This window comes from Crinia signifera, chromosome 3 (assembly GCF_055691185.1).
Source record: "Crinia signifera chromosome 3, ASM5569118v1, whole genome shotgun sequence".
NCBI lineage: Eukaryota > Metazoa > Chordata > Amphibia > Anura > Myobatrachidae > Crinia > Crinia signifera.
Window position 1 is genome coordinate 190,412,394 of NC_139219.1, and position 23,094 is coordinate 190,435,487.

Consider the following 23,094-nt stretch of genomic DNA (forward strand, 5'->3'; position numbering starts at 1 on the left):
CTGGCCGTCAATGTTACAGATACCTTTAAAAAAGTGTGGGGGGGAAATGACTTATAATTACGTGTTCCATATACAGTATATGGAATTATGGCCCAAAAGTGAAATTACATACCTGGTGGGTTAAGAGTGAACCAAAAAGAATGGTGAGTTCACTTTAAAGTGCAGACCAGTACCTGTGCAACTTGAATATTATATAGTAAATATTTGTATTTAATATGAATATAAGAAAAATAAGAGGAAAAAAACCCACATTGACCTAACATTCTAATTAAGAATGGGTTATATATGAGAAATCATATAATCAAAATAAAAAGAACGTCCAAGAGTTTACAGAAAAAAATACATTTAAATAAATCAGCAACTTATGCTACCATGATTAAATTTTATTATAGCCAAAGTTGTAATTACAAAAGGCCAATATCATGGAAAAAGCCTTTGTTTGTATCTTTTCTCTATTCACAAGGTTTTTTTAAAGGCTTTCAGCAAACCAAATGTAGTGTGCATAACATCAGTCACAGTATTTATAGACCCAGAGTGTGACATCACTTCCTGCCATTGGTAAAATGGATCAGTGAAACAGACTGGATAAAGTATACCTTATTACACGTAATTGGTTCTTGTAGATTAAATGAGTAATCAGTCAGGGATTAACAGGCTTCTCTATCCAAAAAATGGAATTACATAATAAAAAATATAAATAAAAAACAATTGGTATAATGCCCCAGAATGCATAGTGGTAGCCTCAGTACAAGGCTTCCTGTGAGATTTTAAAGCCCAATGCAGAATTATAAAAATAACGACCCCAAAGCTGAACAATAGGGGCTTTACACAGCCCCTACTGTGTAAAGCCCCTCTTTTTCACCTTTGGGGGTCAATTTTTTTTGCAGTAGGGAGCCTGGCTGGGCCCAAATATTTGTCTAGGGCCACGGCCTAATCATGGGAGATGTGGCCATGCACCCCGTCTTTATATAATTTTAATAAAACAGCACTTTAAGCACCTCCCTGGCCACACTGCACCCCAGCACACAACAGCATGTTTGGGTTGAGGAGATGAGCTGCTGCAGCTCCTGCTTCTAGATAATGGGGGAAGGACCAGGACCCCCACTGGGCCCGGGTAATGAGTACCTCTCCCTTATCTTGGCATCCCTGATAAAAAGTCCAGTAAGATCTGCCTCATCCATATAGGGATACTGATAGATGCCATACCGAAGTATCCTCATTTCACGTTAAACAGCCCTTCTAGTCACACAATGCCATGCCTTGATAGACCAGGGTGTCTTTTTTTAGACTTTTTTCCGTAAAAAAAAAAAAAAAGATGGAGTATACTCCACAAACTGCCTCTGCTGACTAAAATTATATGTGGTGTGCCTATATTCCCCTGGATGAAAATTCAGCACCAGTTGAATATCCCTTTGAGAGAAAAAAGTGTTAAATTAGCTTCAAAGCTAGAGTAAATGGATCCAAGGATCAGGTTTGGTTTTACAATTCAAGCAGGGTTGTTGTGATAGGAAGTTCAGGCAAAAGTGCACCTACAGTACTTCCCTGATAATGTATTCCCATTGTATTGATCACAAATTGGGATTATTGGCAAACATATCACAAGATATATGATACATTTAATACAAGTTTTGACTCTCACATGAACAGTAAGATATATTGCAAAATTAAAGTTGCACTGTGAGTTCAGAGCGCACACAACTCTAAAATACAATAATGATAATATGAAAACCGAAGTCTGAATTCAATTTTGTATATGTTGGAATATTCTTGGCGCTGTTTTGCCTTTAGTGTGGTTTGGTGCGGTGATAAGAGTCTTGGCTATGCAGCATATTCATCCTATTCCCAGTGGGGTTTACAGCTTAATTTCCATACAACTCGCACATGCACGCCAAAGCCATATTAAACAGAAGCACAGTAGCCTACCAGGATGTACTCAGTCTGCTGGGAAGATCTATCAAATCTTCAAGACAGAGAAAGTGGAGAACTTGCCTATAGCAACCAATTTGTTTCTACTGTAGCTATTATCTATCTAGCACATTATAATTACTATAAAGATGTAAGCTGATTGGTTGCTGTGTGCAGTTTCTACTTGTTAATACTTTTGAAGGTTTGACACATCTCCTCCTGTGGGAGGAAACTAGAATGCCTGAAAGATAACCACGTGAACACGTGGAGAACACTGATGTACTGCCCCATGTTCTCTGCGCCACTGTATAATGTATTGGAATGTTTGGGTGGCTTTTTGCTGCATTAAATATCTAGTGGTCTACCCACACATAACAACAGACACTTAGGACACTTGCATTCGCACGGAGGATGTTTTGGATCTGCGCATGCGCAGGCCGCGTTTCTGTGCATGTACAGATACAGGGTGCGTGCACCCATGGCAAATTTTCGGTTCGCTGGGTGCACACACCCTACACGCTGAGCAGGAGGGCGGAGAAGGGCGGGGGGCTCAGGGCAGCTCCATTAGAATATGGAAACGCCCAGCGTTTCATGGGTGTTCTCATGAGAACGCTGGGCGTTCTCAGGCTAATGAGGCCGTGATGGACATGCGGGGGGCGGGCAGATTACATCACCAGATATCAGCTGCCCGCCCTGTCCTGGCACAGAGCACCCGCAGTTTAGAGTGACTATATAGGTCTCTCTGCGTGCGTGTGTGGGAGAAATCATTCGATGGTCGACGACCATCGAATGATTTCTCCCCGTCTGCGAATGGATGATTATGTAAATCGTCCATTTGCAGCCGTGTGGGGGTTACTGCGTGTGTGGGGGGCGGCCAGCACTGCGGATGGAGGGCGGAGTCTGATGGACTTGAGTCAATCAGAATAAGGTCCTTAGTGAAATAGTCAATGCTGAATAAACATATTGGGCGGAATGGGTTTTGAGTCTGGTAACTGTGTAGGATGCCGGGAAAAATCAGAGGTTTTTTAAAGGGGCAATCATTTACAGGGCAAAACATTGCCTTCCAAATAACTGGCCCTTTAAAAAAAATCTATGAGTTTGCCCAGCATCCTGCATTAAATCCAGGTCATATTAGTAAGTTATCAAGAATGGACAATTGGACATATAGGCTGACATTAAAAATGAAACAACAATGCTGTACAATAAAATAATGTATTTATGTCATATACATCTAGCTCTGCCTCTGCCTCATTAGCATCTGTGTCAGGCTTACATCAGCCATACAAACACCTAAATACACACAACAAGGTCATAATCACGATAAAAGCTTTTTAATATTAACTTCAATAGAACAATATTTGGCTTAATTTAAATTAAAAAATGATTGTACGTTCAATAGTGTTCTTATAAAAGAAAAGTGTTCAGTGTAGAAGGGATGTTCTTCAGAGGTGAATATACAATTAGTCAGTCAGCAGCAGCTTATTAGTGCTGGCAATTATCATCATCAGCATGACCTTACCATACTCCATTGTACATTGGAAAATCCCATAGTTCACATGTTTCACCACTCAAGAGGCACAAGTGTCCGTTACCAGCAAATCCACAATACAAATGTGGTGTTTTTACAGGACATAAATGGGCATACAGTGTATCCAAGGTATAAGCACCACAGTCTCCAGTCTTCATGTTAAACTTCTATTCTACACAAATCTAACACAACTGTATATCAAGCATCTACCTTGAGTAGGTTACTTAAATATGAGTACCTATGCTTTCAAATGACATCACACAAGTACATCTGCTTAGCTTTTACAGCTCTTACTTTCCATTCAAATCATTGTCCAACTATGCTGTTAAACACCCTGGTGTATATATAGTTTTTATCAGGATTATTATTTCTTATGAAACTATTTATTGGATTCATGGGGTCTTTAAAGCCAAACAAAGAATCACACAACACCTGTGTTCTGCATGCAGAGATCATGTAGGAACCAGGAAACGTGCATTACTTTGTGGGGCTAAAGGCAGTTTGCAGGATTGAATTGTTCATGTAACAATAGCCATTTAAGGCATGTTTATAGTCAGAGGATTCATGACCAAAATGGATTTCTATCACTTGGCTAGTTATTATCTTGTGCAATGTGTCAGGTGGTTGCTATCCTTCCAGCTACAACCCATAAATGAACAAATCAGAGCTCACATTGCATTACATGGGGATAGCAGTTATGAGTTATGACAGTTTCAGAAGCAAAAGAAACAGACCATTAATCATGACGGACAGAGACAAAATAAAGGAATAACGTCATTATCCTAGGCAATTAGAAGAAATGTATGCTATTCAGGAAGAACCGCGTAACCTGAGATATTGGAGAGACTTTGTATACTGCACTGATTGAAAAACCGTTGGATTCTGTCCTTTGTAAAAGTTCAGCTTGCCACACATTGCCCGATTATCCTTCCATCGTTCCAACTAAATGCAAATCAAAGCTGTAACTCCCCTCCCACTCAAAAAAGGAGGGACTGGACTGAAGATGTAATTCAAATATCTCCTGTTTTTTGTTCTTATAGTTTTACATTGCTCCTATCAGGGGCATAAGTTCATCCTAACTACCTGGACACGAGTCAGAGTATTGTGTTCCCAGATTAAAAAAAAGATAAATAAATATGGTATACAACTATAAATAATATAGGTAGTACGCTTATGCTGTGTACACACGGTGAGATTTGACATTAGATTTTGACTATATTGTCAAAATTGCATGCAGATCGTATGCAGATCACACAGGTTTTTACCTTGCGATCCCGATGCGTGCTCCCGTGACAGCACAAATTGAAACCCAGATAGACAGGGCAGCAATGACTATATAGTGCAAATCTAATGCAGATTGTATGTAAATAGTACAGAGTTAGCAAAGGTTGCATAGCCCTTGAATCCTAAGTCGAAAAGCAAGGGAATCTCACCATGTGTACACAGCATTAGACAGTCTACATGGACCAAAGTGTTAATGAATTGTCAGGGCTCCAGCTACATTGTGTTTCAGCTTCCGGTGAATAAGGGTCAGACTCACTATATACAGCCATCTACAGAATGCAGAATCAACGTACGCTGGTGGGTCCGGAAGTGGCAGGTGCCCCATTGCTTGCTACAGTGCAGACTATGATAAAATAATACCCCTTTTACACCAAAAAACCCGGATCCAACCCGGCATTTAGAACACTAATCCAAGCCAGGTCGGATCCAGGATTTGGATCGTTTACACTGCGGTGGCTACCCACAGTGTAGACAGAGGTGGTGCTTGGAGATCACATCATCTCCAAGCACTAGGACCGCAATCATCCCCACCAATCGCCAAGTACAGATTACAGCACACAGCAGCAGAGGCTGTGTGCATCCCCCACCCAAACTCCATACTGACCATACAACGCTGCGGTCCAGAGGTTATGCTTCTCCCAGTGATGTAAACGGGAGCTGGGTTGGGTGACCCAGCATACCTGTTTACACTGCCCTCTACCAAGGTCCTAGCCTTGTTCAACCCAGGTCAGGACCTGGGTGGAAGTCCTGTGTAAATGAACACGGGTTGACCCATTTACACCGCCTCTGATCCGCCGCTGACCTGGGGTTTTGGGGCGGTGTAAAAGAGGTATAAGTGAGTTAGTGCACCGTGTAAAGGCCATCCTACAGTATGTTTGATGTCATTGCTGTACTCTAATAATAAGGTTCCACTTCAGTTATTTAAACTTGGAAAAGCTGAGTGTTGACCCTGGTTTGGGTACCTAACATTACAGCACTAAACACACTGCCAAGCTAAATACCACAGATTGCCATAATATATACAGTATACACTGTACAGGGCACAACAGAAGTGAATGAAGTTAAATGTAATAAATAATTATTCCATTAAGAGTTTAGTATTTATTGAAAGAGAACATTTGACCATTCACCCTAGTACAGCTTACAATCTATATTCCCTTACGCATGTGGCAAGAAAGCATACAGTAGTATCCAGAAGAAAGTGAAACCCACACAAACACAAGGGTATGATGGAAACTTTGTATAATTGGAACTTGAATCTCAGACACAATGCAGGGGGTAGTGATGCTAACCAGTATAGCAGTTTTAAGAAACAAAAGCATTGCACATTTAATTCTAAGTATTAAGAAACCCTTTCCGATCTACCTGCTTTATGTTTTGTTGCACTTTATTTGAATGGTGTAAAAACAATGTTTATATACTGTATTTTTTCTCATTAATATATTTACACATATAACATAACAGTCACAAGGAAATTGTTACTTCCATATTTTACAATGTTATATTGCTAGCACATATACCACTGCAGTCCATTATGTAGTCTATTTGAATATACTGTTTGGTGCTGTCCGTGCAGTAGGAAAAATGCTATTTTATATTACTAGTTAATATATAATAGTTTGACTGGTAGTATAGAAAAAGGAATCTGTATGGCCACCCTTTCATTGGCGCCTGCTGAGTGGAACTCTTTATAGCCATCTCCCACACAGTGCTATTTTACCATTTTTTCACATGACAGTGGGGGTGTTGCTTCAGTGGAAAAACAGATGGGTGTCTGTCAGAGGCGAACACTTTGGAAAGAATAATAGATTTCTCACATAATTGCCTCAGTACTAGAAGTTCTTTGTAAAAATTTAAAAATACAGCTTTAAAGTTGATTATGTCTGTGCTCTACCAGCCCGTCACTCTGCAAATAGCTGCCCAGCGAGGGACTACTACAGTAGATTATGCTTTTATGAATAATTTATTACTCACCATTTTCTTATGAGAGACCTCTACACATTAACCTTTTTTGCTGCATAGGGTTTTCTCACCCTTGTGCTGAGGTCATTTTTTCACATTTGAAAAATAAGTACAAATTTCATATCCCAGCATTTCAACAGTGAAGCGCGTCATCTGCAGACGTGTATTCAGAGGACGAGCCCTGCATGTCCTCCACAGAGAAGGGGTTCATAGTGGGAAATGATTAAGAATTTTCCAATGGAACAGTAACATAAAGATCCACAGATGGAGCTTGCGGAGGCGAAAAAATCGCCAGCCCCTGCCAGCCGCCAGGCCCCACCATCCTTTGGAAGGGGATGCACGCACAAGATGCTTGCATGCCCTGTCCCGCTGGAGCTCCCCGGCAGGGTCCCGCCGTCAAGTGACTGAGACGCACGTGCGTGTGAGACTCTCGAACGTCGCAGTCTAAAGGAGTCCCTCTCCGCCAGTGCTCGCCAGCGGGGACATTCTGGCAAGTGCTGGCAATGAATGAGAGGGGTTCCATCTGTATTAGTGGATGGCACACTGAGAGTTTAGCAAGTAATATGCACAATGATTTCACATATTACAGAAGGGAAAGATGCTCGAAGATTTGACATGTTTGCAATGTAACAGCCGGACTCATTCTTTCCTGGCATAAACTTAAATTCAGTACTTAGAAGCTTAATATTAAGGCAATGATGTAAAGAAGGATGGTTTATGAAATATAAGATTTAACACAACTATTCATCAAAACATTTTGAACTGTTAACAGAACAGCCTTATAATGAGCCTATTGCTGCTGAATCTGGTAAATCCTGAGAAGTTGCACAACTAAAGCTGGGTACAGACTATAAGATATTTCCTAAAAATATGCATGATAACAATATCGTTCAGGATATTATTGTGCATATCATCTAGTGTGTACCAACTATGTCAGTGGTGGCCAACCTGTGGCTCTTGAGCCTCATGCGGCTCTTCCCCTTGTAAAGTGCAGCTCCTGCTCCCACTGCTGCCTGCCGCCCACGTCTGTCCCAGTCCCCCCTGCTGCCAGTTCCCTAAATACCTTCTCCTTCTGAGGGGAGGAGAGCGCGCATCGCGCATCTTTCCTACCCCTTACTGTGCATCCTTGTGACTGGGCCGTCCGCCAATCAGAGCTCGTGGGCCAGCAGCCAATCAGGAGCCGGCCAGTGAGCTTTGATTGGTGGGCGGCCCAGTCACAGGGAAGTGAGGGGGAAGGAGACGCGCGGTGTGCTGTGCTCTCCTCTGCTCTACTCCCATCGGTGACATGACAGGAGGACTGCAGGGGGACACCAGGCTGTCCTCTCCCTGCCTGGCAGCAGCAGCAACAATGGTGAGTGCTGCTGCTGGGAAATTTGCACTGTGGGGGCATAGCAGTTTGTGGCACTGTGGGAGCATAGCAGTTTGTGGCACTGTGGGGGCATAGCAGTTTGTGGCACTGTGGGGGCATACCCTGCGCCGTGTGGTGCATACCTGGCACTATTGGGGGCATATGTGTATCTGGCACTATTGGGGGCATATGTATATATGGCACTGCACTATTGGAGGCATATTTGTATCACACCCACCCAAGGGGTCAAAATAGGCTACTCCCCTTTTTTTGGCGCATGCGTCTTCGGCGCGCGCATGATGTCGGCTCTTTAGCTTGACTACCGATATTTTTGGCTCTTTACCTCTGACCGGTTGGCCTCCCCTGAACTATGTCATTATCAGTGCATACTTCGGTGGGTTATTCACCCCCCTGTCATCAGTACATGCAGTCAAATTTTGCCTATATCGTTTATGACTAGGTGCATATCATTCAGTGTGTATGAACTATAAAGACAAATATACAGTTCTCATAAAACAAGATGGTCACTGTTAAAGCTAATCATTTATTTTTATCATTATTGTATGTCTAATTGTTCACTGTGTATGTACTTAACTTACATCATACTTGCCTACTTTTTCATTCTCCTCTCCGGGAGAAGTTCGGAAAGGGGACCATACTGCAGCATGTCAGGGAGCAGGGCTAAAAATTACGCGATGCGTGTCATTTTAGCCCCGCCCATTAGCCGCAGACCCGCAAAAATCACTATGTAGCGCAGCGGGGAAGGGGGGCTGCGGGGACAGTGTGGCTGATGCGGGAGACCTGCCCTCCATCAAGGGGGGCCGGGAGGGGGACCGGAATTCCGGAAGCCTCCCGGGCATTCCGGGAGGATAGGCAAGCCTGACTTACATATTGTTGCTTTAATGGACCTGCTCCTGTATTCCCCCCTCCTATACATTTAAATGCTGATTATTTACCAATTCCAAACTGCCAATTACGCGAACACAACATATGGGAAACCAAAATAATATTTGATGGTATATTAGCACAAACAACTCATTTAATTGTATCACAAACTGTTGTTGTTTTTTTAAAACTTCATACATTTTGTACATACAGCAGTTTATTACTATTACCATTTTATCTGACCTACTTTCAGTATCAGTTAGTTTTGATAATAGGAGGATTGGGACAGAGACGTTATTAGGGGTGTACTAATTGTTTTTTTAACCCACCTTTGTGGCCAACTTGCCGCTAACTTATTTTGACTCCATCACAGTCTACAATACAGAGGCAGGAGCAGATTTTCATTTTATTGAACTTACTGTACATGAAATTAATTTGAATCAGCTCCATTTTATTTCAGGTCTGAAATGGACTAGAGTTATAATTTACACTCATTATTAGGACTGATTTTCCTTTTTTCAGTAATAGAAAAGTTTCTATGACCTCAATATATCAACTAAAATATCTCAGAGGAAGCTTTGTAAGTTGCCTCTGCGTTTCTGCAGAATCAAGAGTTTATAACAGACTTGGATAGGGGCACCTGAGACATCCAGGGGGCCCCAACACAAGGGGAGGGGAGTGGTCTCATGGAGGAGTGGATATGTATAAAGCACCTCTCTCCTCTCTCCTCAACTTGAGTTTTCATATTATCTGTTACTGTATATCAAAATGTTTTAAAGTTATAATATTCGCACAGTTCAAATGGTTTAAGGATCATAAGTGACTATAGACATATTTATCCCAGAGTTAGGGCACGTAACCCTTTGATAAATAGAGCACAAAGCTTTGCCACAACTAAAACTCAATGAAAGAGGTGACATAATCTACAGTGGTGCGGCATGTAAACCGTCAAAAATATGCATAATTAAAATTAAACTAACTTTTGTTAAAGGTATCAAAGTATCAAGGTTATGTTATTTCATAGCTGTATAGAATTTCTGTAGCGTAATTCCAAATACACCTCCTGGCTGCCAGCATATTTGTAATATTTTACGCTCAGGCCATCTGAAGGGAAACCAGCATGGAAAATATATTTCTCACAGACCAGTATCAGATTTTAAAACAAGTGGGTAGGTTTTATTCATTTTCCACTGATGTATTTACATTGCAAGGCACCTGTTTAACCAGCTCTTTCTGCCATCATGAATGAAATGCATTCAGTTACACCTACTGTTCATAATAATGTATGTGTGCTGTGCATCATTCTGTGCATCATTCTAGACAAAATTCATCTTGGTTATTTATGGCTATTGTATCTGTTTTTCTGCTACATTTATATATATGTAAAATATAAAGCTATTTACTATTGCGAAAGTAATGGCAATTTGTTAGCATATACTGCTTATAAAGCCAGCCGCCTGGCTGCTTAGCCTCCCAGCTTTGCTGCCTTGCCACTTAGCTTCCCAGCATCATCTCCTGCCTGGCCACTCCTCTTGCCAGCTCTGCTGTACGGCCACTAGCCTAGGCAAACAATTGTTTGATATTTATTTTTCATACTGACATTGTGTCAATCAGTCTGTAGTGCTGGTGTTTTTGGCCTCGTCCCTTTGCTACTGTTTGCCGTGATTTGTGGGTCGGCAGGCAGCGAGGGGGTGGGGCCAAAATGACACACGTCATGTAATAGTGTCATATTCACCGCCCCTCTCATTGCTCGATTTTTTAAGCCATAGGTCAGAGGCTTAAAGATGAAAAGGCCACAGCTGCACATACCTGCGGTGCTCTTTTCCTCAATGTGTCATGTGTATATCTATGTTCTACAGTATATATGTGTTCTAAGTGTGTGCGCACAGGGAGGTTCAAAGGTGACAGCTCTGATTTGAGGAGCCCAAAGCCAGCCCCCTGTCGCAGCTCCCCCCCCCCCCTGCTCAGCCACTTGGTCCCCCTGCACTCAGATGCCCAGTTTCACCGCAGCCCAGGCGCCTGGAGCCCAACCGCTCAGGCATCCCCCCCTCCGCCACTCAGATGTCTCACAGCATCCAAATAAAGAATTACAGCATCCAAATAAAGAACTACAGCCGCACATATCAACGTTTCATTCAGAGTATGAGGATATCCTGAATGAAAACGTTGATATGAATGGCTGTGATTCTTTATTCGAATGTCACAAGAAATAAGAATATATATATGTATATATATATTAGTATAAGCACTTTCCTCCTTTCATTCGAAGATTGCAGTTTTGGTAAATCTGGAAGTTCAATTTTTTGGCATGGTTGCCAGCAATATGACTGCAAGCTTAGCCATTGATATGAGTACAGGAAATACACGGGATGTGTTTTCTAAGAGAGAACATATGTTAATGATAGTCAAAACAGACTTACTAAATATAACATAATGTACGTTATATAGCGAGCACACGGCTCACAAATAGATAACCATATTTCCCTGCATTGTTTAATGAAATTATATGCTGACAAAACCATTTAACACAGCATAGCTAAACCATTTCTTGCTGCAGGCTTATACAGTCAGTGTATCCAATTGTTAAAACGTTTCTCTTGTTAAAAATTGTCCCATGATATAACAGTACATTAAAATGAAAATGTATCCTGAAGTTTATATATGCCATATGTTTTCTTTCATTTGTTTTATATTTGTTCTTAATGGGCTGTAAATCATGCCTTTTTGTGTAAATAGCACATTGTCTGCATTTAAATACATACATATGTAAGTATTTACTTGCTTACTACTAATGAACTAAACAGGGTAAATGATTGGAAGCAGATAAACCAATAGAGCAGCACCAGTCTATGGTCACCCTGAGGACAGTCTGGAGAAGCTTAGCGAGCCCCGCGAGGGAACGCGGATTTCTGCGCTCGCCACACTATATAAAATCAACTCCATGCGTAGTGGATAGTGGGGTTATAAACTGGTAAAAAATCACATTCGATATATCGGCCGCCGTGAAACTAAACCAGTATCCCGAAAAAAATTTTAGTTACACATTTGCCAGCAGGGGCAGGGTCCTGTGAAGATATTCACTTCACACTGGTCCTGCTCATTACATATGCACGAGTAGGACCAGTGCAGCGGCTCCCTAACCATGTCCCCTGCCAGTTCTGCGGGGGGGGGCGCAGGCAGGGAGGCTTCCATCTCCCTGCCTGCCATTGTCTCCCGGCTCCCTGCAGCGTTTGCCGCAGGGATTAAATATCCCCGTCAGGGGCAGCGAGCCCCTGAGGCATTGAAAAGGGTGACAGGGAGGGCTGGCAGCGGATGCTCCAGCCCTCCGGAACCCTGCCAATGTGCAGCGAATCCTAAACAGGATTCGCTGCACATGGCGAGAAATGACATTGAATACCTGCCTATGACTAGGGGAAACACGTCATCAAGCAAATAAAAAAATGCTGTGTTTGTCCTTGACAATAGAATAAGTGCGGGAAGTTCACTTTGTTTTGGTGCTTAAATTCCCCTATTCTTTTTTGTTGTTATAATATGATGCAAGGTGTTCATGCTAGGCTAGGCGCCACGTCTTGCCCGATTTTTAAAGGGCGAAATGCACCCTGCCCTTCTGGCAGCTCCCTACTAGAACAGCCTGCTGTGTGTCCCTGCCAGTGTGCACAGGAAAGCGCAGCACCACTGTAGTGGCCTCCCCTGTAGTGAATTTGGTGGGGCAAGGCCTGTTTCCAAATCCATCATTGGCTTGCCCGGATAGCCCCAATGGTGATGTCGGCAGCCGGGCCTGACCCCAATGGTGACCTCGGCAGCATGCCCCCTTCATGCCTCAATGGTGACCCCGTACCCCAACTCCCTGCCTTTGCCATATCCTAGAAGGATCACTATATCCACACAAATCTTTTCTAAATAATTCAGTAAACTGTCATACACAGGTGCATTGCTCTTGATAATTATCAGTAACGAAGGAAAAGGAGTGTAAGACAACAGAACCATAGAAATAGAACTACATTATAAATTAAATGAGCTCATTTCTGAAGCTCTTGATACACATTCTACATTAGTGCCAGAATTTTTATGTCTAAAGTTCTTTTAGCTTCAGAAATATCTGTCTGGCCATACTGTATTTACTTTGGCTTCTTCAGTGCACAAATTAATATATTTCATGTTTCATTGAATACCACGTTTCCAGTAAGAATTCATGAAAAATAGATTATTTCTTCCAGTAAACTGGACATGAAATACATTAAATCACTCTGTAAATTGTTTTGTTTCTAGAAATTCCCACCTATTATAGCCAAGTATTAATTGATAACATTATAGAACAAAGTGCTGTGTTATAGTAAGGTGCTTGTAGACAGTGCCCTGATCCAATTGGAATGGTGCGTGACCAGCATAGCTTTTATACCGTCTTCAGGTCTTAATTTAGCCCATTCCATTTATATCACAAAATCAACTTGATCTAACCTGATATTTGGCATCAGGCCCCTATTAAAGGAGCATTTACCATTTAAATATACTTAGTTATTTTCTGGGTCACACACAGGATCTTTAGAAGGTCATGCTGGGTTAAAGTCTATCGCTAATGTTCAAAAGACTACTCAGACTGAGGTGTTACAACTGTGACTTCAGTTATCATCAGTGGCATCATCATTGACATCATAAGTGAAATCATCAGTGACTTCAGTATCATATTTACAACTGTGACATCATCAGTGAAATAAATAGCTTTTGAATTCACAATTAAATAACATGTTAACGAAAAAGTTCAGTGCACCAGTCATTTCCTGTGAAAGTGTTCCTAAAAGTGTTGTATTCTCTTTCAGGTATGGCATGACCTGCCTTATCCAGTTTGAAGATTTTGCCAATGCCAATGCGTTCCGTCTGCTGAATAAATACCGCCATCAATACTGCACCTTCAATGATGACATCCAAGGTAGATACAAAACGTCTGCTATGGTAACGTGTTATATACAGTACGTGAACTATTTAAATTAAGTTTACTAAGATGGGAGTTCTATTCCAGATAGGATGTTGCAATGGGCAACCAGATACTGTCTATTATATTCTAGAAGGTGATAAATACATAAGAAGTAGATTCTGGCCCTTATTCAGATCGGTGCGGCCGGAGCCGCATACGGTGCTCCGGCCGCACCAACCAATCCCCGCCCACAATACGGATCGCCACGGCCGTCCGTACACGGACGGCTGGCGATCCGCATGAAAATGGTGGGGCGTACGCCTCCACCATGGTGGGAGCTGCCCCCTGCATTCGATGGTCGGCGACCATCGAAGGCAGGGCCGCACGCTCCACCAGCTCACGCAAGCTGAGACCACACGGACACTTGTCCGTGTGAAAGCTTGTTTGGGGGCTGAGAGCTGACATCCGGCGATGTCAGCTTTCCGCCCCCATCACTGGCGTCATAGCCTCATTACCATGCATACGCCCCGCGTTTGCATGGGAACGCCCATGAAACGCTGGGCGTATACATAGGTAAATGAGGCTATCAAGCCCCTCACGCCCCTATACGCCCCCTTTGCGGCGTATAATTTTTGTGTGCGGCGATTTCGCCTGCACATGCGCAGAGTGACCTCTGCGCATGTGCAGAGTGAAAACATCGGCGGTACGGCCGCACGCGGGCCGTACCGCCCAGTTCAGAATAAGGGCCTCTAATTGGTTGCCAATAGCAACATTGCATGTGAAATAGAACTCCCATCTTAGTAAATTTCCACCTATGTCTTATACCATAAGCCACATAGAAAATACTAACAATATATTGCTCATTTCTATGCATGTATTCAGTTTTAGGTCACAAAGGTATATTTAATGCTGAAGATGGCAGATACAACTTAAATACTTTACCACATTACAGCTTTCACAGAAGCAGACACAGTAGCAGAGCATTATCATACCAGAATATGATTGGAAGAGGGAAAGCCCCAATCAGAAGAATGTCTATAAAGCATATATAAATAACAGTGCAGCTATTTAATACACATCAAATATAAAGGGTCGTGCACTAAAGGATTTTATGTGTACTGATCGCCATCATAAAAATCCTTACGAGCATCAGTATCATGACAAACAACACTAGTGCTGGCCTATTTATCAAGTTTTTTTTTTTGTTTGCTTTTTATTTTACAAAAGTATGTAGAAGCTTCAGTTCATGCCTAATTTTATGAATTGTTGCTGTTTACGGATTTATTTACCGTTTCTTATAGAGTGCAGCAGATTCTGTTGCACTTTACAATTGTAGACAGTGATAAAACAAACTATCTATCTACATACATATGTACTAGAGCTAAACCATACTGTATTGTCATGATGGCCACCAGGTGGTACTAGGTGGCGCTATTGCTCTTGCCCAGCAGTGTGCTAAAACGTCACCTTCAACAGCCACTTTTTTCCTGGCGGATTAGGTCCACAAAGTACTGGAGGTGCCGCCAGGACTTACTAGGGGACAAGGCTTATCCCTTCAGGAGGCTGGGCAAGGCAAGTACGGAATTGGAGTCAGGCTGGGACACAAAGGAAGGACTAGACCGACAAGACAAACAAGTCCAAGAATACTTTACTGTGTGTGACTGGCATATGACAGGGTAGGTGACCACAATGGCCGTGGTGTAGTGTAATGGTCACTGATCTAAGTGCAGTATAGAAGCTAGAGCAACACAGACAGGACAAACAGCGGAACAAGACTGTGGGGCAGTACTGGTTACAAAAAGGACATGGGAATAATAAGTATCAGCTGGGAAAAACAAGACCAAACATAGCAAAGGCACATGAAAGGTTAAACAGACTGGGAATCAAGATCCAGGTAGGTGAACACAGGGCTGGACAGGGTCAAGAACTGAGGCATGAACTGAGGATTCAGGATCAGATAATACAGGCAAGGACCGAGTCAGGACACATGATCACACAGGTTTGGTCAATATATACCCAGATAGGATCAAGGTTTGTCAGGATACAACCAGCATTGAGTCTAGGGCAGGCTGGGAAATTGAGCGAGTATCAATCAGGATGGCTGGGAAAGGACAAGCCTCCTGATTCACAGATTGACTGCAGCTGGACAACCATACACATAGAGGTAATGCTCTATGATGGGTGAGGTAGTGTAGTACAGTCATTGCTGAAATACATTCTGATTAGGGAGGCGAATCCCAGGCCATTTTTTAGATCCCAGAATTCGGGATTGAAAAACTTTTAATCCAAGGATTCCTAAAATTGGCCTCCTGATACAGCGCCGGAACTGCTTAGAAGGCGGAGAGAGCAGGTGGATGCAGTGGAGTGGGCAGATGCAGCAGAGAGGGTGGATGTGGCAGAGAGGGCAGGCTGGTCTGTGGCTGCGCACAGTGACTTCTAATCAGGGCTGCCCAGCAGAAAGAAATGAAATGCACAAGCACATTTTAAGAAGAAATCCCGGGATTGGAGGCGCCAGTCCCGGGATTGAAATCTCGACAAAAATTGGCCTAAATCCTGGCAACCCGCCGATTATGGGATTGGCATCCCTAATTCTGATTAATCTTCCAGTTTAAATATGGAATAATGTGGTATCACTGCACAAGACCTCTAGAGAAACAAGTAGGGGTAAACTATGTTATTTGCATATAATAAATTCCACTTGAATTATTCAAGATAAGTGATTCCATCTTTTTGAGGTTGTATTGACTATTCCTGCAATATGTAAAGCCCGTGGCTGAGAATTTCCATAATAAATCAACTTGATGTTTCGGTACTTGTTTCCTAGCACGGCCACAACGATCATAATCGCGGTCATCGGGGGTAAAATCGGGGCCATCGCGGCCACTAAAAAATCGGATGCGATGGGCCAGACGCGATGCCCGCGATTTCCCCATAGAGAACAATGTTAAATGCCTCAATTTACCCGCGATGACCCCGATTTCCCATAGGAAACAATGTGAAATGGATCAATTTACCCAAATTATCATAGGGAACAATGGTAAATGGGCCAAAAACACCCCTGAACATAAAAATGTCCCCCCAAAAGTACTATACGCCACCCCACGATCAACGTGAACCCGAAGCGTGGCGAGCGCAGCAAGCCCGCGAGGGACGGCGGTACGCGTCCTCCGACCTTTTCATACCCTACTATCCACGTCAGCGTGGAGTTGAGAATAGAATAGTGTGGCGAGCGACCCCGAAGCGTGGCGAGCGCAGCGAGCCCCGCGAGGGGACGCGGATACCTTCACAGTTATCCGCGTCCCCTCGCGGGCTTCCCAGGTGTCCATGGCGACGCGGACACCTGTGAAGCCCGCGAAGGGACGCGTTTACCTGTGAAGGTATCCGCGTCCCCTCGCGGTGCTCGCTGCGCTCGCCACGCTTCGGGCTCGGTGGCTCGCTGCGCTCGCCACACTATTCTATTCTCAACTCCACGCCGACGTGGATAGTAGGGTATGAAAAGGTCGGAGGAAGCGTACCGCCGCCCCGCGCGGACTCGCTGCGCTCGCCACGCTTCGGGTTCACGTTGATCGCGGGGTGGCGTCAACTACTTTTGGGGGGACATTTCACTGCTCTGTGGTTTTTTTTGGGGTTTCTGGCCCATTTACCATTCTTCCCTATGCTGATTTGGGTAAATTGACCCATTTAACATTGTTTCCTATGGGAAATCGGGGTCATCACGGGTAAATTGAGGCATTTAACATTGTTCCCTATGGGGAAATCGTGGCCATCGCGGGTGGACCATTTAAGCATTTTTAGGCGCACACGATGCGACCGACCCGATTTTTCACTGTTTTCAATGCATTTCAATGAAAAAATCGGGGGCATCGCGTCGGTCGCGTCGCAGGCCACTAAAATTACCCCCGATGGACAAGATTTGTGGCCGTGCTAGGAAACAAGTACCGATGTTTCTCATGTGACTTCCTATAAAACTTATGTTAGGTAAATTAAAACCAGAAATATTCATTTTAGGACTTGTTTCAGAACCCCACCTTTATTTCAAGGAATTATCTGATTTTTCCAATCATCAAAAAACTACTAACTATTCTAAGAATGGAATTTTTAAGCTATATCATTTAGATTTTTTTTTATGATTTCAAGAACATTTATCAATAAAAAAAATATATACATTGGGGAGTATAAAATATTTTACAATAAATAAGGATAAAATCAATTATAGTTCAACCAAAGCAATTTAAAAAGAGTAATGTAAATGTAGTCTCAATAACTAATGTAGGCTGTCCATATACTGTAGCTTCTGTAGCTGGAATACACTTTTTATTTCTTTAAACAAATCCATGGTACCGACCTTCATTCTGAGCACCCGGCCTGTAATGGTAGTGATATATGATATACGCCATTTTAAAGCTATGTTTTACATTTCTAATAAAATTCAATTGTATTTCTTTATCTGTTCTCTGTAATCTACCCATTGTATGTTGTACTTCTGTGAATTGCTCACTCTGCACACTGTAGCCTATGTACAGCCTAATACAATATAGAGCAGGTCGAGCAACACACAGAATTATTTATGCAGTAGGTATCCTTTAATTCATTGTTTATTTTATTCTTGTATATCTTATATTATTTGCACACTGAAACCAATGTTCTACACCCAACATGACTGCCTTCTCAGGTGCTCTACGTAGAATACAAATTGTATTGTGCAATGGACTTGCAAGGATATTTTCTAGAATTAATATGTCTACCATTATGTGTCATCCGTTCCAAGCAGGGGCGCCGATTTACGTTTTTTCTGGTGGGTGCTCAAGGGGGCGTGTAATAGAAGAGATCCCCCCCAGTCCGGGAAGGAGGCATACGGGCATCCAGGCAGCGCTGTAGTGGGATCCGTCCCTGCAGTGCTGGGGAGGCAGCGGGGTCCCAGCGGTGGATGGGCAGTCAGCGCCGGGGTCCCTGCAGCGGATGGGAACTAATAGCGGTATTAATACCGCTACTAGTTCCCATCTGCCGCAGGGACCCCGCCGATGACTTCACATCCGCTGCAGGGACCCCGCTGACTGTTTTCAGACTTAGCGGCATAGGGTTGTCGTCAAGCGGCGGGTGAGTTCCGGCCATGGCCCATGGGTGCTCATCAGTCTCCATGGGTGCTCGGGCCCCGGAGCAACCACTGTTTCAGCGCCTATGGTTCCAAGCATTGCCTATACTGCCCAGTATGTGCCTAAAATGACTGCCTTACCTGCATCCTTTGTGGGTAGGATAGATAATACTTGCAACAACTGATGACCCAAAATATCTGCCACACCTGATGGTCTTTTGGTCTACTTCATGCAAAACTAAACCTTTTTTATTATGTCTATCTACTGTATTATGTTCATACTATATGTTAAGCGCCTAGAGCCAAACATAATAGGGTGCGAGAATCAGAAAGTGAGAGATTTTGGGTGAGTTGTAACAATTTTTTTAAAAAAGCAGCAATCAATTACATGGCAAAATCCACCTGGTTTTGCAATGTAAATGTTTGCCGCTCTAAACAATCTGGAAAACTCTCCTAAAATCTCCCACTTTCTTATTCTCACACCCTATTACATTTGGCCCCTTGAGTCATATTGGAAAAAGAATGCTATATCCAATACTGTACAAAATATGTTGCAAAGTAAGAATGAGTTTCAAAAATAGAAGTTGTAATACAGGTTGAATATCCTTATAAAATATCCGTTATCCTAATTATTCAGAAAACCATAGTTTCCTAAATGTATTTTTTTTTTGTTGCTAAAAACCTACTGGATACATCTGTAACTGGCACTACTGGGGACATGATATGTAACATGATATGCACATGATATGTGCAACAAAATGATTGCTTGGCATTCAAATTCAGTGTCTAAGATTGTACGCAAACTTTATTTCATATTTTAAAACCTTGTTTCATGCACAAATAAAATATATTTGTGTGTATTTCATGTGTTTTATGTGCTTATACAACATAAATGCAAGATACCACATTCATATATAAAAATATTCTAAAATACGGAATAATCCATTAAGCATTTTGGATAAGGGATACTCAACCTGTAGTCTATTTTTAGCAATTACCAAAATACAAACAGAAGAGAAATATTTTTTTTTTACGCAATCAATTTTTATTGGAATTAATGAAATTAAGTACCGTACAATACATGTTCGATAAGAATCATTGCAATATACAATCATAAAGGAAAACATCAATAAAGATAATTTAAACAAATTGTTCATTTGCCTATGTATAGAAATAAGCGGGAACATACTTATCAGATGCTACAGCCACATAGTATAAATATCCATGGCAGCCATTTTGGGGCATTAGCTGCACAAATGATTTATCCTATCCACGAAGGATCCAGGCATTTAAGGTGCATTACATAGGATTACACTGGGCAAAATAGGCAAATTGGCAATGCTTGGAAAATTACACTGAATGGGGGAGATATTTGCATAGATTTGTCTTTGGAAATGTATGTTTCAGTGTATATATTGTTATAACATAAAAGAAAAAGGTGCTGGTGGGGTTTTTGTTTTTTTTGCCAAATAATATTACACTTTCCAACACTGTTAAACTGTTCCCCGTCACAATGTTTTTTTCATTTCAACCATTCCCTATAACATTTCTGTTTATTTTATCTTGCTTGGGTTTTGCATTTCATATACTGTATACTTGCATGCCACCTCATCTTAAGTGTGTATTACCTGCCAATCTGTTTCCTATTCCTAACACAATATATTTTCTGGTGTAAGGAGAGTGTTAGCTGTTGGAAGGATACTTATTGGTTTAAATTACCTGCTGAAAGCTGATTGTAGTTTCTCACGGGAAAAACTTTCAAAATGTTCAGATCTATAATATTATATTGTACTAACAGCATAGTAGTAAAGGTGCCCACACACATACGTACAATCCATTGGACAGTTCAAAAAGTATGTGCTACACATACTTTTTTAACTAGCTTTGGATCGCATTGCATCGCATTCAAATCGCATGCAATGTGATCGCGTTCAAAACGCATGCAATGATCGCACTGTGTATGGGCACCATATATATATATATATATATATATATATATATATATATATATATATATATATATATATATATAAAATTAAAAACAAATCCCAAACACATGACCAAGGGGCCTGATTCAGATACGGTTGCAATTGTCCAAAATTGCAGATCATGCTTTTCAGACAACTGAGCATGGACACACGTGCCAATGCATGAAAACTTAAGCTGCAATTGTCCAGCGGCGGGATAGGCAGGGGGTGGTATGCAAATTGTTGCAGTCACATCAGAGGGAGTTACCCAGTAAGTAGAGCTGTCTTGCCCTGTGCTGGGTGCCCCCCAACCCATCCCGCAGACTACTCTGGGAGGATGCCGTTTACGAAATTTTGCAAAACTGCAACCAGGTTTAAATAAACCCCAAGAAACAATACAAATTGAAAGTCAGTAAATGTGTTTGGTAATTAAAACCACTGTAGAAATACAACAAAGTAAAAAATAAAAAACATAGTTTGAAAAGATGAGCGAACCACGCAATCTGTGTACGATTTTATGGAGACATTGAAGTCTTGATGAATTCACAAACTTGAACACGTTTTTTTCAAAGATTTGGACATGTTCACTGTCCATCTGTGTGACTGATGCACAATTATTTGGCTTTGTAGATGGAACTCAAAGTGTATGTTTTGCACACAAGTGAAAACATCAGCATTATCACGTCTTGCTGCTTCTATTGGCTTAAACTCACAAAATGTAATTAGCTAGAGTAATAATAGCTTTTTTGTCACAGTGGTATAGCCTAACTAGGACGTTGACAACCCTGTTGTCCAATGATCGCTCCGTTGGATTGAAAAGCCCCTCCCTACTGTTCTCACTACAGTGCCCCTTAGGGGATCAGGAGAGAGTGGAGTGAGAGACAAAGAGGGCGTCAGGAAAAAAAAGAGACAGACAGGAGCGATAAAGGAGGGGGGCAAAGAAAGGGCAAGAGAGTGTCAGGGAGAGTGTCAGGGAGAGAGAAAACAAAAGAGAGAAACAGAGAGAGGGTGTCCAAGAAAGAGAGACAGTGTCAGGGGAGACAGGCTGTGTCAAGGACAGAGAGCTAGAAAGGGAGGGAAAAGATTGTGACAGAGGGTGTTATAGAGAAAGAGACAGAGTCTCAGGAAGAGAAAGAGGGTGGGGGGAGGAGAGACGCTACCTAACTACAGCACAGGATGAGGGGGGACATATACAGACAACATATGTGTGGGGGCATGGACAGACGATCGGCAACATGGATAGACAGATGGAAGGGAATGCCACCAAATGGCGACATAGAGACATAGGCCAGTATTCAATGCTCCCGAATCACCGTTTTTTTGGGCGAATCGGGCTGTTTTCACTCCTTGTGGTGAATTTTTTTCACTGAAAATATGATTCACCCTTTTCAATGTTCACTGTTCCCCGAAAGCGAACAGTGAATGCCGGCCAGTTCTCTGTTTCATGCTTGCTGCAAATCGCTGGTGTATTTCAATGGGGTTTTCACTGGGATTCGCCGAGAGTGTATTCAATGCTCAAATGAAGAACTGCTTTCTCCATTTCACATTCGTCATCTTTTTTAAGTGAACTGGAATGTGATCTTTTAAAATAAAGCGTTTATTTTTTATTTTTTTTGGTGTAAAAAAAAAGATTTTTTTTCTGTGAAGGGGCATGCTATTTCTATTCATGTGCTTGCAGCACATGAATATATTTTTAATTATTGTTTTATTTTTCTAAACAATTTTTTTTTTACACATTCGCCAGCAGGGGGCGGGAGCCGGGAACCGCTCATTAATATTCATTTATTTACTGCACAATGGTCCCGATCATTACATATGCACGATCGGGACCAGTGAGTGTAGCGGCTCCCTACCACATCCCCCTGCCAGCTCTGGGGGGCTCTCCCTGTGTCCCCGACAGCCCTCCTTCACCCCCACAGTGTCCTGCGCAGGCAGGGAGGCTTCCATCTCCCTGCCTGCAGCCGTCCCCCAGTTCCTCGGTGGCATTCACCAGGGGGGGGGGTAAAATTCGCCGCCTGGGGCAGAGAGCCCCTGAGGCGTTGAATAGGGCAGAGGGGTGGCTGCCGGGCGAATCTCCCCGAAGGGAGAATTGCGGCGAAAGTGCAGCGAATCCTACACAGGATTCGCTGCCGCCCGCGATTCTGCCCATTGAATACCTGCCATAGATGGATAGATTGGGGGGGGGGGGGGGGGGGTTGTCATAAACAGACA

At 42.5% G+C, this 23,094-nt stretch overlaps 1 protein-coding gene across 2 annotated transcripts in view; it reads left to right on the forward strand.

The window, feature by feature from the left end:
- The window catches only part of ME1 (malic enzyme 1), a 281,949-nt gene that overhangs the window by 197,260 nt on the left and 61,595 nt on the right, over positions 1 to 23,094 (forward strand). For both annotated transcript variants that reach the window (XM_083177132.1, XM_083177131.1), the window contains exon 7: positions 13,730 to 13,839. In XM_083177132.1, the coding sequence (XP_083033258.1) occupies positions 13,730 to 13,839 (110 nt within the window). The remainder of the gene's footprint in view (positions 1 to 13,729; positions 13,840 to 23,094) is intronic.